The 15,957-nt window shown below is 49.7% G+C and overlaps 1 protein-coding gene across 3 annotated transcripts in view; it reads left to right on the top strand.

Annotated features, from left to right (window-relative positions):
• Nucleotides 1–10,952, top strand: part of LOC123815129 (BPI fold-containing family B member 1-like) — a 28,370-nt gene extending 17,418 nt beyond the window's left edge. For all 3 annotated transcript variants that reach the window (XM_045833327.1, XM_045833328.1, XM_045833329.1), the window contains 10 exons: nt 315–378; nt 2,095–2,180; nt 3,173–3,352; nt 4,274–4,327; nt 4,831–4,989; nt 5,495–5,562; nt 6,456–6,501; nt 7,490–7,553; nt 8,512–8,588; nt 10,794–10,952. In XM_045833327.1, the coding sequence (XP_045689283.1) occupies nt 315–378; nt 2,095–2,180; nt 3,173–3,352; nt 4,274–4,327; nt 4,831–4,989; nt 5,495–5,562; nt 6,456–6,501; nt 7,490–7,553; nt 8,512–8,588; nt 10,794–10,826 (831 nt within the window). In that variant the 3' untranslated portion in view covers nt 10,827–10,952. The remainder of the gene's footprint in view (nt 1–314; nt 379–2,094; nt 2,181–3,172; nt 3,353–4,273; nt 4,328–4,830; nt 4,990–5,494; nt 5,563–6,455; nt 6,502–7,489; nt 7,554–8,511; nt 8,589–10,793) is intronic.
• The last annotated feature ends 5,005 nt before the right edge of the window (nt 10,953–15,957 follow it).

The raw sequence follows: 15,957 nt of genomic DNA, 5'->3' as shown, positions 1-15,957 counted from the left end.
TCTGATAGGGAGGGCACCTGGTGGGCCAGGTGTACCTTGGGCATAAGGCATGGGGCAAACCACCGCAAAAGATCCCAGGTTCACCAGGGGATTGGGATGGCGGGGGCGGGGGGGGGGGGGCGGGGTGCGGGGGAGAGGGGCGCACTCTGAGCAGCTGGGTTGGCTGGGGGAGTGGATGCATCAGAGTCCTCAACCCCATGGACAAAAACCTGGCTGGCCACGGGCACTGCAGTGGGACTCAGGCCATGTGAGCCAGACATGAGTCACTGTGGGACCCCCTTGCTTATGGAATTTCTGTATTTGTGCTGTCACAGCTATGTCCTGTGATCGAGGAGGCCCTTGAGGACATGCATGAGGACCTCCTGCGCCTGGTGAACGGTAAGTGCGCTGCTCTCTCCCACCTTCTTCCTTTACCAATGAGCCAGCCTCCAGGCCCTGGCTCTGCCCACAGGGTGCCTCCCCAGTCAGGTTTGAGCAGCAGGTGGGAAGAGCATCAGCTGATCCCTGCCTGGGGTGAGCAGAGAGGAATTCACAACTCTGACTTCACCAGTGCCTACTAAAGGCAAGTTCCCACGTGACCCAGCAGGTGCCCCCGATAAACCGGAGTGCAAATTCCAGCTCTACCATTGACTTGTTCTGTGACTATGGGAATCCAACTCCACCTCCTCATCCTCAGCTTCCTCATCTATAAAATGGAGCTTATACATACATAAAATGGGCCTTACCTCACAGGATTGTTAATGAGGATTAAAAATTTACAGGAAAGTTCCAGGCACAAAGCAGGTGTTCTGGCAGCACAGAGAAGTATTTTCAAACATGTACTGGATGCATGGATGGATGGATGGATGACACAGCAACCACTCTGGGCTTAGAGAAGAGGGAACAAGGGAAGAGGCCAGTGTATGCTCAGGAAGGAGGTCACTGCTCCCTCCCTGAGGGTAGCAAAAATGGAAGGTCACAGGCTTCAACCCCCACCTCAAATTTCTGCCGTGCTCAGACACCTCAGAGTGGGGACTGGCAGGAAGAAGAAAATTCTACTGCCTCCTGTGTTGGGATCTGACGTGGCTCATTCAGAGGCCGCCACAGGGGAATGGGAAGAAGAGAGTGGAATCAGCAGCGTTGAACACCCATAGAACAGATACTGGGCTGGGTGTTTTACATACTGTCTGGCTGACTCCCCAGACAACACCATGAAGTAGTGATCCTTGCCCCTCTTCACAGACAAGAAAACTGAGGCTCAGAGTTCAATCGTTTATCCAAGTTCACAGAGGAAGTTAGTGATAGAGGAAGGCTTAACCCCAACTCTTCAGATTTCAGCTGTGGTGTAAATCAGATTCAAGCCAACTTTACTAGATATCAGTCCTGCGAGTAAACTGAGGTTGAGGCTGAAAGTTACCACCTAAGGCTACTGTAGCTAGAACGGAAGTCTATCTGGCTCCTCACCTCCCCAGGGGCAGGGCAGGAGTCGGATCAGGGAGAATGTCAGTGAGTATAGAAGGTCTGAGGACCTACTCCCTGGCCGTCCCTGTACCTCCTCCTCCGATGCCCTCCCCATTCTCGGCCCAACAGCGAGGGCAACTGAGATGCCACTGCCCCCTTGCGGCCAAGTGAGGAATCCCAGGGCGAACATGTGAGACCCAGTGGCCAGATCCAGATCTGCCTGGGTACAGGTCAGTCTGGTAGGGAGGTGGAGAGTTATAAGCAATAGGTCAGTTTTGTTCCAAACCAGGACGCTGGCATAGAACCACCGGGTTCAAATTTCACAGTATGAGCAAGTCATTTCACTTTTCTAAGTCTCAGCTTCCCATCTGGAAAATGGGGGTAATAATAGGCCCTACCTCCTAAGGCTATTGTGAGGATTAAATGAGCTAATACATGTAAAGGTTTCACACAGCTCAGAGCTCAGTATACATTCAATAAATGTCAGTCATTATCATTTTCATCATTGTCATTATCAACATCACCATCACCCCTGCTCCCCTCTGCTTACCCAGCCCCATGCAATAATGCAGCTCCATTCAAAAGTAGCCCCCAAACAACCCCATCCAATACCTCCCTTCAACCTCACACAACTTTCTTCTTGTCCCTGAGCAGTGTCTATTCCCGTCAGCTTTGACCACCTGAACTTTGACCTTCTGTCTACTGCCATCAAGGGTAATGTCATCCAGCTCAACCTGGGGGTGAGTGTCATGGAACCATGAGAGTAAACTGGGGACATCATTGCCCTTCTCTGTCCACCAAGGGTCAGACACCATGGGTCTCTTTCAAGGGAGAAAACACTGATCACAGTTAGGACACAGGCTGATTTAGGAAAATCGCAGCAGGCTGAACATGTCCTATGTTAGCCATTTGACGCAGAAAAAACAACAGGTAGAATCAAAGGGCCAAACACAGAATGTCGGCCTTGGCGATCTGTCCTCCGACCCTGAATTCCCCAGTCACAGGCCAGAGTGCACTGCAGCTGTTGGCCTTTCTCCCAGGCAGTCTTCGGCCAACCCCCAGCTACCTGGTTACCTTGAAACGGGAGCCCAGGATCAAAACACATCACCGAGAATCACACAGATCTAAGTTTCTCTCCCAGCTCCACCAGTCTCTGGCTGTGTGACTTTGGGCAAGTTTCTTTACCTCTCCAAGCCTCAGTTTCCTCATTTGTAAAATGTAGCTTAGTCACAGTCACCAAGGAGAGAATGAAATAAGACTGAAGACTGGCAAGCAGGAGAACCCCAGTACATGGAGCTGCATACACACTGGGCTTGACTCCCTAAGGGACCAGCAGCCCAAGCAGCTCGCATCCCAGACCAGTTTCCATGGATCCTTTGGAAAACTGCGGCATCAATCATTTCCATCAATTTTGTTGCAGTTTTTAATTTTCCCATTACCCAAAAGGTTCATGAGGTATCTGAAAAGTTGAAATCTGAATGCCAAATAAAACATTTAAAGTTTGAAACAATCAGATTATCTAAAGGATGCAGGTGGATTAGATGTTATCTCAGGCACTGGGCACCTGAGATAACTCATCACCTACAGCAAGGCACTGAATGCCAAGCTAAGCTCCCTGGAAGGAAGCACAAAAGGGGAAACAGACTGAGTGGTGTTGTGTCCTTCTGGGTTGTTACTGGGTATGCCTCAGAGTTAAAGTTCCGAGCCCACTCTCTGCTCTGTGTCTCCTTAGGCCAGGTTGTTGGACTCAGAGAAAAATGTGAAGAGGTGGTTCAATGAGTCTGCAGTTCCCCTGACGATGCCCGCCCTGGACAGCGCCCCTTTCACCCTCGCCATGAGACAGGACGTGGTGAATGCTATGATGGCTGCCCTGATCCCTCCTGAAGAAATCATGGTCCTGTTGGACTATGTGGTAAGCCTCAGCATGGGACAGAGGATGCAGCCACCTCTGCTGCATCACAGGAATTTCCTGAATCAAAGGGGGTGCAGGGACCCCTAAGCCCCTGGGCCGGAATCCCCTGTCAAGCTCAATTTAAATCCCTCTAGTAATGGAGAGCACCCTCCACCACCCCCACAACGGTCTCTGTCTCTGACATGTAGCTCTAAAGCTGAAACTTTCCCTGTGACATCCAGCCCTGGTCCTAGTCTGCCCTCCGGAACCTCATAAACCTGCTTCTTCTACCAAATAACAGTCCTCTTGAACCAAAGGGCATCTTAGATACCATGCCACTGCTGTCCACCATGGGGCCCACAGCAGACATTACTAATCAATCAGGGTCTTCCTTCCTATTGAGCCTAGGTGCCAACATAGCCTTGGAATCTTTATCAACACAGCACAGTAGTCAACCAGGGTGTGCCACCTCCTCCAAGATGACTGATTGGGAAACTGAGGCCCACAGGGGGAAGGGATTGGCCCAAAGTTATGAGAGGGTGTCAAGACTTGAAGTCAGATGACAAGCCACAGATAACCAAGTTCTTTAGGATTAGAACTCAGAGCAAGGGGCTGAGATGGTAAGAGAAAAGGAGGAGTCACCAGCAACCACGTTCATGACTATAGTGAGAACTGGGTCACTTCTCTGTGTCCTCTGGGAGCAGTGAGCTGCCCACAAACCTACAACCACCACCAATCCACAGTAAAAGTCTAGGCCAAGGGGGACCCCATGCCCCGCAGCGGCTGACCTAGGGCTATCTTCCACCAGTGGCAAACACATGTCCTGGACCACCAGGCCCACCCAGCTCTTCCAGAGTTCTTGGGACCCCAGCAGTGCGGCTGCGGGAGGCGTTTCTCCCCTCTCCCCCAAGCTGACCTACTCTGGCTTCTTCTCATCCTCAGCTTCCTGAGCTGGCCCTCCGGCTGAAGTCTAACATCGAGGTGATCAGTGAAAAGGTTGGTCCATCGGCCATCTGCAGCTTGATGGGTGTTTGCTGTGGTCTGTCCACGGGCCTCTGGGGAATAAAAATACGTGTGGGGTCACTCTCCTTCCTTCCTTCCAGCACTGGTGACTTTTACAGACTGAGTCCCTGTCCTTATGAAGATGTCAGTCTAACAGCACAGCTTGACTGGAATCAAATAATTACACAGCTAATATTTCAGTTACAGAGGACAGATTCTAAGGGTTATGAGAGCATTACTGGAGCACCTGACGGAGTCTGAGAAACTAGGGAGGGTTTCCGTGGAGGAAAGGGTATTCCAGGCCGAAGGAGAAACGAAACCACAGGCTGTGAGATGGACAGAGCAACAATCCATCACAGGACTTGAGAGAACAGTGTGGCTAGAGCACGGAGAGAAAGCAGGGAGGTCGGGAAGTTGGGCACGGGCCGGACCACACGGGACCTATGGGCCGAGGCGAAGTGCTTGGGAGGCCACACTCAGGTCTGATGTCCTTCCAGGCTGCGAATCAGCTGGGGCACACGCAGATTGTGAAGATCCTAATCCAGGAGTCCCCAGAGGTCCTTCTGGACCAGGGCATTGTCAAGGTGGCCCAACTCATCGTGCTGCAAGTATTTGCCACCAATGAAGTCCGCCGCCCCTTCTACACCCTGGGCATTGTGAGTTCCATTGCCCGTGACATTGGCAGCAATCTGGGGAGTCTTCGCTGTGCCCATTCACTACACTTGCTTTGCTAAACGTTTCCACCACTCTTGTCACCCAGTGGGATTGGAGTATAGGGAGCTCTAAACTCAAGAATCAGGAGCTTTGGGGGCCCAACTCTGACCCTGTGACCTTCTTGTCGGTCAGGCCTTTTGCTCCCCCTTTTCAGTCATTTACCACAGTGAGGGCTCTATGCATGTTGGCTGCTGTCATCATTGTAATCATCGTCATTCCCCACAACACTCCTATGTGGTTATCTGTTCAGTGGGGGTGGGTACAGGTACCAGCCCATTTAATAGATGAGGAAAATGAGGCTCTGAGAGGCTGAGCCCTTTCCCAAGGTCACAGAGCTGGCAGCTGAGATTTGTGTCAGCTTGACCCCAAAGCCTCCTTGCACAACCCCACACCCCACCCTTGATTTATCCCCTAAAAGAAATGGGGCCTGGGCTTCTCTCGTTGCAGGAAGCCAGCTCAGACGCTCAGTTTCACACCGAAGGCGACCAGCTTACCCTCAGCTTAGATCAAATCAGGTAAACATGTAAATCACTGTGAAGACTTGGTGATGAAAATGAGTCCCACCTGTTCACCCCTGGGTTTCTTGAAACACAGTGTCTTGAGTCTCTGGGGTGTGAGCATCCAGTGATGACTACTCCAGGACAGGCAGAAGGGCTGCCTTAGCTGGACTGTCCCACGGTCAAGGGCTGAGTGTGAAAGGCAGAGAAGGGAAGGGAAGTGGCCTTGCAGCAGCCATGGGGTGGCTGACCCTGGCTGCAGGAACAGTCTGCCCAGCATCATCCCGTCGGCCTTGGGCGGCCCATTCTGGACCCCTCCATCACAGAGCAGTGACAGTCATGGAGCCCAGCCCAGAAGCACAGGGCTCCAGCTGCCTTCTGTGCGCCCCCCCGCCCACCGCCCACCCTCCTGCTGCCCCCGAGGGAGTTCAGGGGCTACACACTGGAGCCTCCTACGGCAATTCAAGCCCATGAATGTGTTTTGATTAGCCCACATAGGGTTAGAGTGGGGTTTATAAGGGGTTTATATATATATAAATGAGTTGCCAACATCTAAAAATCAGAATTTCTGACTGTCGTGGGCCTGTATTCCTCCATGGCAGTAACTAGTTGAGCTGGGAATCAGGTACCTCTTCAGGAGGAGACTGAGTTCCCCAGCTCACCATGGTCCTCATGCCTGAGGACAATTTTTCTGTTCTCTGGGCAGCTATTTGTTTTCTGTCCCCCCACCCCACCCCCAATTATAATGTAAGCTCCATAAAGCAAGAATTTTATTTGGTTCACTGCTATATCTCCAGAGCTTACACTGTGCCTGGTACATAGTAGGTACTCAATAAACAGTTGTTGAATGAATGGATAAATGAATGAATGAGACTCAGAGGAATCATTCTCATGGGCACCTTCTGTTGCAGCTCTGATGGGATCCACCTGATGAACTCAGACATTGGCCTGTTCAATGTGAGTATTGACAGATTGCCCCTGGGGACACAGAATAGCCCAGGATGGCCCCTTTGGAAGGGAGATATTTCCCAGAATGTACTTTCAACAAGGTGCCCATGGGTAGCCTCATAGTGGGCTGGCCAGCCTCCATATTATCAGCCACAAAGCCTAACCTCCTGGTTCAGGCATTTACTGAGCACCTACTGTATGCCGAACAGAGCTGAGAACACACACATACAGACACACAGATATACACTCACTTTCCTTCTGTGAAGTTTTGGCCCAAAATTAGAAAACCAATCTCTTCTATCTGCAGTTTTGTTTGGAAAAGTACCATTTCATTCTTTGGAACAGTATCCAAATTTCCTATTTGGTTCTACTCATTTGTTTTGGACTAAGCAGCATATTTATTTCCTTTTCATACCTTTACATCACAAACCCACCTCAGTGACCCTGCCCAGCCCCTTCCCTCTGGTCCTCAGTTTCTTCATCTGAGTCAGACTAACTCACAGATCTGGAATTGGCTGAGTCCTGTCTTTTGGGGATTTGGTGGGGTTTTTGTTGTTTTCTTTTTCTTTCTTTCTTTCTTTCTTTCTTTTTCTTTCTTTCCCTTATGTTTTTACTTTGTTTTTTAATTTGTTGCCTAATATTTTTAAGTGGGGAGGTTTCCCCATGAAAATCAGGACTTCCAGCTTCCCTTGAGAAGTCTAAGCCTCGGGAAGCACAGGGCTACATTTCCTTGGGTAGATTCTGTTGGAACTCTTGAGAGTGGCAGATGGGGGATGCATCATTCTGATGTACCCCAGTCCCTTCACCTACTGGACCCAGGGCCAGCTGGGTTTGTGTCACCCCCAGGAGCTCTTGCAGCTTTGACTGGCAGGAGATTTGGGATTTTGGCCTCTCCACCAGCTGTCCTCACTATGGGGCTGGGCTGTGCCCATTCTAGGAATGGCTGGGAGGACTTGAGGATCTCAGTCAGGGTAACAGTGCCCCTTCTCTCTCACAGCCTGAGCTTCTGAAAGACATCACTACGGAGATTCTTGCCTCTGTTCTGCTGCCGAATGAGAATGGTGTGTGCCTTTGCTCTCCATCCCCCCACTTCCCAGGGCTTCGGGGGTGGCACGGTACTTCTCCTGCCTGAGTCTCCGTTTGGGGCCCCTTCTATTCATCTGCTACCCCAGTTCAAGCTCCACCACGGGAAGCCTTCCCAGTCACCCAGTCATCTGAAAATGAGCTCTCCCACCTCCAACTTCTGGTCCCAGAGCCCAGGCATGCAAAGATGGCCCAGGCAATGCCCCAGCCTCACAGGGATGATGACAGGAGATAGAGGTGTAAACACACAAGGAGAGCACACTTGGAGTGCCTCAGGCAGACCTGGTTTAAGTCTTGATTCCTCCTCTTGCTGGCTGCCTGGCCTTAGATATGCTGCCTAATTATTCTGAGCCTCAGTTTCCCCATGTGTAAAATGGGGAAATAAGAGTACCTTCCTCAGAAACATAAAAGAGATGCTGTTTGTAAGAGGTGGGGGTATGGGGGAGAAGGGCAGTGCCTAGCACAGTCGGTGCTCAACACTTCTCAACCATTGCTATTGTTAAAAATGTTATTTGTGTTAGTAATGGAAGAAGTCAAGAGAAAAGGTGGAATTACTCTAATTAAGCCTCAGGTCACAAGGGTGGGGAAAATTGGTAACCTATGCCAAGCTACCTTTTCCATTTCTTTATTTTATTTGAATGAGAAGTCTTAATTTCTACATTTCTGCTGAGGGTAACGGGAGGCCCTGATGGTTCTTAAGCAGGAGCGTGAGAGGATGCAGAGGGTGCCCTTTGGAGCAGCCACAGCTGGTGCTGGAGGCAAGGGTTAAGGAGGCTGAGTGGATGCTGGGCAGGAGAGCAGAGGAGCAGAGGCAAAAGGGACAGTCTAAAGTGGGCATGCCAGGTCCTGAGTCCCCCTCTGGGAACTGCAGGAGTGCCCAGAGCTGCCCAGGTCCACCCCAGGCCCACCAGTCTCTGACTATATTTGTTATTTCAGGCAAATTAAGACCTGGGATATCAGTGCCGATGGTGAAGGCCTTGGGGTTCAAGGCAGCTTCATGGTCTCTGACCAAGGTGAGTGGGGTTAAACATCCCTCCCCAGGGGAGGACGCAGTCAGTGGGAGATCCCTGGGCTGGGAGGTTGGGCTGTGTTCCAACCTGGGCCCCTTGGGTCACTCATGGGGGACCTTGGGCAAGTCCCTTCTTCTTTTGGGGCCTTACTTCCTCATCTGTAAGTGGAAGAATACAACCGTCCTTGCCTGGGGTCAATACACCTCCAACTTATTCCTGTCACTCATTTGTTCCTTCATTCATTCAGGAAGGCCTGGCACAGTAGATGCTCAATACATGCTTATTGAGCACATGACTCTCTCTGGCAGCTGCTGGGGGGAGGAGTTGTAGCAGCATCACTCCCACCCCCACCCCCAAATATTATCATTAATAATATTTAACAGCCCATAATCATTTTGTGCCAGGCACTGGGGTATAGGCAGCATCTTGCTCAGTTTTCACAACCACCCTTTGAGGCACATCTGTCATAATACCCATTTGACAGATGGGGAAACTGAGACTAAGAGATGACAAGTCCGTTTCCAAGGTCACATACCCAGTAGGTGGCAGATTTGACATTTGCACTCAGCACCTGCCCTGATAACCTCCTGCTTTGGGCCCCAATATCCACATGAGCCCATGACAGTGAGGTGGTTCCCTCTCAATCAGCTGGCCAGCAGGAACTTACTAAGCACCTACTATGTGCCAGGCATGGATCACAACTGTGAACAAAACAGACAGAAACCCCTGCCTTCTTGGAGTTTCTAGTCTACCCTAGAAGGGGAGAGACATTGAAAGCAGAATTATTAACAATTAAGAAAATCCGCAGGTAACGGCCCACCCTTCCATGGCCAAAGTGCCACAGCAAAGACCAGGGAGGCATTTTGGACCAAACCTGTAACTCTTATTTGTCCTGAGTTGCCCAAAGCTGTGGATTGGTACCACTGAATTCCTGAGCTATTCCGTTCCAGAGAAACCCCCAGAAGAAAGGAAGTCTCACAAGTGCCCCACCCTACTCAAGTCAAATTTGGGAGAATGGCAGGAGGCTTCTTTAACTAGCTTCAAAGACAGGTCGACATTTGACTTATTATCAGCTGCCCTCCTCAAAAACCATGTCCACCCTTCAGCTGTCTGTGATGGAGAATAATGAGAACAGTCCTGGGGGTGGTACCGAAAGAGGCTGGGAGTCTAGACTCGGGGACCAGAGGACTGCTTCACACCCCAGCTCTGCCTCTCTCCAGCCCCGGGGCCTCAGGCAGGTCCTCTGGCCTCTCTGAGCCCAGGCTCCTCGTCCATAAAACTTGGCAGATGTCTGAATACACAGGTCATGCACTAGTGGACTATATTACAACAATCTGATTAAAGTAGAAGCAATTTATTAATCTAAGACACATACTTGCACTGGACTCACGTTGGACAGACAACCGGTGTCTGCACAATTGCATGGACACCGGCTTATTTCCCACATTTCACGTATCTCATATTAGGGCGCATTTAGCAACTGTCCTCTTTTTTTTTTTTTAAATCAACTCACATCACAACATTTATAGTTTGCATTGGAAAAGTACCATTTCATTCTTTGGAACTGTTTCCAAATTTCCTATTTTGTTTTATTCATTTGTTTTGGACTAGGCAGCACATTTATTTCCTTTTTATAGCTTTACATGTGTTTTAAAATCTAGCTGAACTAATAAACAAGTGGTTAAATATGAAATAAAGCAAGTATGGTTTTTAAAAGTTTATAGGAGAATCTAGGTGATAAGTATATGAGTGCTCACTATAAAATTTTTTCAACTTTATTATGTGTTTGAAAATAACCATAATGAAATGTTGGGGGAAATCTAATGGATTAAGTTCTTCATATCACACCTAGTTTTTTTTAAAAAGCCAGAGCCTTGTTAAAAATGTAGCTGCCTAAGGCCCAGTGGATACAACTAGGAATCTCCATTTGAGGAAATTTTGGGGAGACTGGTCATCAGCTGGGACTGGGGACAACAATCCTATACAGTCCCACACTCTGCGTGCAGATACTCTGCCTGTGCTCCAAACCCCTGTGTGGCATCACCTGTCACACACAGACCCTACTCCTCTGACCCTTCCGAGGATTCTGTATAAGTGAGTTCATGGTCATGACCCCCAATGCCAGTGGTCACCTTGAGGAGGACAAACCAACATAAATCACAAGGCAGGAGCTAAAAAACCCATTTGACTTTTCTTCTCCAATTCCAGGACGCCCTTGTGGTCACCCCAGCCTCCGAGTAGAACCCCAGACCCTTCTCCTGTCTTCCAGTGAAGACTTGGACAGTGGCCATCCAGGGTAGGCTGGCTTCCACTGAAAACCAACTCTGTAGGTGTCCCTCTCTGCAATAAATAAATAGTTGTCTATGACTTCTGCAGTCTGGAATGTATCTTTGTCCCAACTCGGGAGTCACTGTGCCTCCGGCAGCCTTGGGGGGGGGGGGCATCCAAGGCACATCTGGGTCATGTTCAGGCACTTCTGAGCCAACCTGGGCCACATCCGAACTATGTTTGGGCCACATCAGACCACCCGTGGATGACATCCAGAGTCTTGGCCACCTCCCTGAGCATCAGGAATAAGAAAGCCAGTTGTGCTCTCCTGCCTGCTGTGTTGGCCTTACACTTATAGTGGGAGTCTCTTGGCTGGAATCGCATGTTTTGTTGATCTTGGCAATGTGGTGGGTCGAGGGCTGTCTAAACAATGTGACTCTGGAGGCAGGCTTTGAGTGCTCGCCTGGCCCCTCTCAATGGCTGTTTGACCCTGGGATGTGGCCTCCCCTCAGTGGGCCTCAGTTTTCTTCTCTATGAAATGGGGATCACAGTCCCAATCTCAGAGGGCTATAGTGAGGATGAAATGAGAGAGAATGATTCCAGACACACGGGAGATGCTCAGACAATGTCACCTCTGGGTGATGTCATTAACACTGTTGTTACCTGGCCTCCTGATGTTGGGCCTTATCACTGAAAGCCCTTCTTTCTTGGAAAGCAACATTACTGCCATTGTCTCCCTGACCTCCCCGAGGCCAGCAGGTAAAGGACAGACAATAGGGCTCCTGTTCTCTGGAGAACAGGGCTGGCCCAGCATACATAGGCCTTCATTTACATGAGGGGCCTGGCAGGAATGGGTGAGTGGGCATTTCAGGAAAAGCATGACCCAACCTCAGGGCTTAAATAGGCGTAAGAACCGCTCACTGCCTGGAAAGACAGCCCAGAAGGAGCTCCCATCTACAAGGCACAGGCTAAGCCAAGGGGGACATGGAGGGGCCAGGATAAGACCCTGCACAAGGTGCTTATAGCAGGGTCAGTGGACACTTACTAGGAATCTGCTGAGCTCTAGGCCTTGTGCTGCAGCTCCCACACACTGCCGACTCCCAGCCATTCTTAAAGTGGTCTGTGTCCCCACACATCACATTCCACTCTTTCTCTGACTCATATTAAATCTGGGGGTGAACCCCACTGACAGGGAGATAAGAAAGTCGATCTCTATCTTGTCTGGAGTAGGTCTCTTCTGGTTCACTGAACCAGAAGACTTGTAGGGCTCCCAGAGTCATACCAGGATCTACTGGGATCCGATGAGCCTAGAAGATGGGGCAGAGCCTATGGGCTTCCCTTTTATGGGGAGTGACATCTCCACCCACAGGCCATTAAAAATTGGCACCAGCGTTATCACCAGCAACTGGGATGCCAGCAAAGCCTTGGCCAGCCTTGAAAGGACCCCCGCTTTCCAGAGTCAGAAGGTCAAATCACTTAGGATTTGACAACAAGGGAGCCCTACTGCTCAGCCTGCTAAGCCACTTTCTGAGAAACCGCTTCACGTGCTTCCTGGATTAGCAGATTCAATGGCTGCCCCGCCTCCTCAGGCTGAAGCACAGACAAAGACAAGGAACCAGGAAGCCCCAAGGGGCCATCAAAGGCTGCACCCCGGATGCGCCTTTCCCCACTTCTGGAGCTGGGGTCATTCTTTGGGTCCAGAGAAACCATCAGTGACATCAAAAGTAAGGGCCGCACCCACTAATGGGTGTCACAAATTTCACCTAAATGATCACTCAATTTTCCTCAAATGTCCAAGAAAAATAAGACCCAGGACAGTGGGCTTTGTCTCCACTTATCAACACGTGTGAAAATGCTTGGTTCTGCTCCCTGAGGAAAGGTCATCTGCCATTTGTTCTCTGTAGCTGACGTTACAACAAAGCCCAAAACAGGGCCTTTGGCAACAGGAACTGCACTGGAGGTTCACAGCATGAGGACCACAGTGGGCTGGGGGCGGGCCAGGCAGCAGCCATGCTGAGCCTGCTCCAAGGCAGGGACCCAACCAACTCCCCCACTTCAAGAGAGCAGAAGCAGACACTAACCATACGCTTTGTCAGAGTCATCTCCCTCTCCCAGGCTATGGTCTCCTAAAGCTGTGATGACACCACACAGCAGGACTGTGACAGGATGTACAAAATGACAAAAATTCCAGTGGTAGGAACTGAACAGATGACCGTGAATAGCCCTCTTCAGTTGGGGAAAGCCTGAGGCCCAGGGCATGGGCTCTGGGAGTTTAGGAGCCGTTAAATAAGGAGCACGTGAGAGGAAAACCAGCGCAGAAAGGAAAGCAGGCCGGGCTCAGGACAGAGCAACCATGCTGACAAGCCCCCCCAGGCCTGCAGTCATGCTGCACCCACTGCAGACGCCCTGTACGTCTCCAGTCCTCAGGCATCCATCCCTTCACTCCCAAATATTTGCACATTTGCATACTTCCTATACACACCTGATATAAAATGTCAGGGGGACACCCTGCCCAAAGCAACCCCACGTCCTCTCCTCGGGTCCCCACGCTAGTTTGGTCGCTCGGTGCTGAGTGCCAACTATGGACACAGTGCTGCACCTTCATTAAAGGGCTCTCAGTGAGAGGGCACCTGCGGCCTCACAGACGGCTCTACTTTGCCATTCGACCACTGCTGCACAACTCAGAGATAACAGGCCTGTAAAGGTTGAAATCAGGGAGGGGACAGTACCTGGCCAGCATGCCCCCTCTGAAAAAGTGCCAGGCACCATGAACATTTCTCACAGAGACACAGACAAATGTCACAACCATTAGCAGGTACCCATCTTGGAAATCAGCCTGTAGCATGTCACCCTTAGCACACTTGAACCACATGTCTTCATGTCTGATGACTTTCCAAGACACACTGGTCTATAAAAGTAGGATGTGGTTTTTCACCTGACAGATCCAGACAACACCAGGAGGAGAGGCGGCTTCTGAAAACGTGCACCCATCAACACCGACTCATCTACACCCGGCAAGGTAAGAGCTCACTGAATCAAATTCATGAAAGAACGGGTCAAAATTTGGAGCTGGAAACAAGCATAGGAGATTCATCAAAGCACAACAGTAGGGTTTGCATTTGGAATCTCTTCAGCCAGGCCCCTTCCTGGCTGAAATGCACGCAGCACTCTGCCTAGCACGCCAGCTGTCACAACTGACGGCTGTGCCTCTGCTTTTAGAAAATGGGGATTTGTGACTGGGATTCTCAAAGGGTCCCACTGAAGACAGTGTCTACCAATATTGCCACCAACTCAGTCACAGGCACAGAATTGTCTTATTTTTCCTCACAGGATACTTACATGTCACCTGAGACAGTAAATGCCAGTTTCTCACAGATGAGCACAAAATTAATGAATAATGAGCATGTGATGATTTTTTAAAATATATTTTATTGATTATGCTATTATAGTTGTCCCATTTTCCCCCCTTCACTCCTCTCCACCCTGTACACCCTCTCCCACCCATATCCCCCCCTTTAGTCATGTCCATGTGTCATACTTATAAGTTCTTTAGCTTCTACATTTCTCATACTATTCTTATCCTCCCCCTATCTATTTTCAACCTACAATCTATGCTACTTATTCTCTGTACCTTTTCCCCCTCTCTCCTCCTCCCACTCCTCCTCCTCCCACTCCCCTGTTGCTAACCCTCCATGTGATCTCCATTTCTGTGGTTCTGTTCCTGTTCTAGTTGTTTGCTTAGTTTCTTTTGGTTTTGCTTTAGGTGTGGTTGTTAATCATTGTGAGTTTTCTGTCCTTTTACTATACATGTGTTTTCTTTATCTTCTTTTCTTAGATAAGTCCCTTTAACATTTCATAAAATAAGGGCTTGGTGATGATGAACTCCCTCAACTTGACCTTATCTGAGAAGCACTTTATCTGCCCTTCCATTCTAAATGAAAGCTTTGCTGGATAGAGTAATCTGGGATATAGGTCCTTGTCTTTCATGACTTGGAATACTTCTTTCCAGCCCCTTCTTGCCTGTAAGGTCTCTTTTGAGAAATCAGCTGACAGTCTGATGGGAACTCCTTTGTAGGTGACTGTCCCCTTATCTCTTGCTGCTTCTAGGATTCTCTCCTTCATTTTTTACCTTGGCTAATGTAATTATGATGTGCCTTGGTGTGTTTCTTCTTGGGTCCAACTTCTTTGGGGCTCTCTGAGCTTCCTGGATTTCCTGGAAGTCTATTTCCTTTGCCAGAATGGGGAAGTTCTCCTTTATTATTTGTTCAAATACGTGTTCAATCTGTTGCTTTTCCTCTTCCCCTTCTGCTACCCCTATAATTCGGATGGTGGAACGTTTAAAGATGTCCTGGAGGTTCCTCAGCTTCTCCTTGGTTTTTTTTTTATTCTTATTTCTTCATTCTTTCCTGTTTGGTTGTTTTTTTCTTCCTTCTGGTCCACTCTATTGTTTTGAGTCCCAGTTTCCTTCCCATCACTATTGGTTCTCCATGCATCTTCCTTCATCTCTTTTATGGTAACCTGCATTTTTTCATCTAATTTGTGCCCAAAATCAACCAATTCTGTGAGCTTCCTGATCACCAGTGTTTTGAACTGTGCATCTGATAGATTGGCTACCTCTTAGTCACTCAAAAGGATGAGCCCTGGGGCATTGATCTGTTCTTCTGTTTGAGACATGTCTCCCTCTCTCTCTCTCTCTCTCTCTCTCTCTCTCTCTCTCTCTCTCTCTCTCTTTTTTTTGGTCTGGTCACTCCTGTTATGGTGAGGGGCGGAGCCTTAGGTATTCACTGGGGCTGGGCACCCCAGTCGCTAGATTGTGATATCGTATGTAGGGGCAGGGGCGGGAGGGAACAATGGCGGTAGCTCCGCTTTCCTGGGACCACAGTCCCTTCCCTGGAATCCCAGGCTGCACGCTCTGTCCCGGTCCACAATCACCACCTCACTCGGTCCGCCAGCTGCCGCTCGCGTACTCAAGGTCTACCCGCTGCGATCCTGCGCACCCTGGATGCCTTATGCGCTCCCGGTTGCCTTATGCGCCCACTGCTTTCTGCTCTCCACGCCAAGACTCATGCTGCATCCCGCACCTCCTACCAGTCTGGATGAACGG

The sequence above is a fragment of the Phyllostomus hastatus genome, unplaced genomic scaffold (genome assembly GCF_019186645.2).
Source record: "Phyllostomus hastatus isolate PE091 unplaced genomic scaffold, TTU_PhHast_1.1 phas_contig_17, whole genome shotgun sequence".
Taxonomy (NCBI): domain Eukaryota; kingdom Metazoa; phylum Chordata; class Mammalia; order Chiroptera; family Phyllostomidae; genus Phyllostomus; species Phyllostomus hastatus.
Note: the sequence above shows the minus strand (reverse complement) of the source record. Positions and strands in the feature narration are given on the sequence as shown.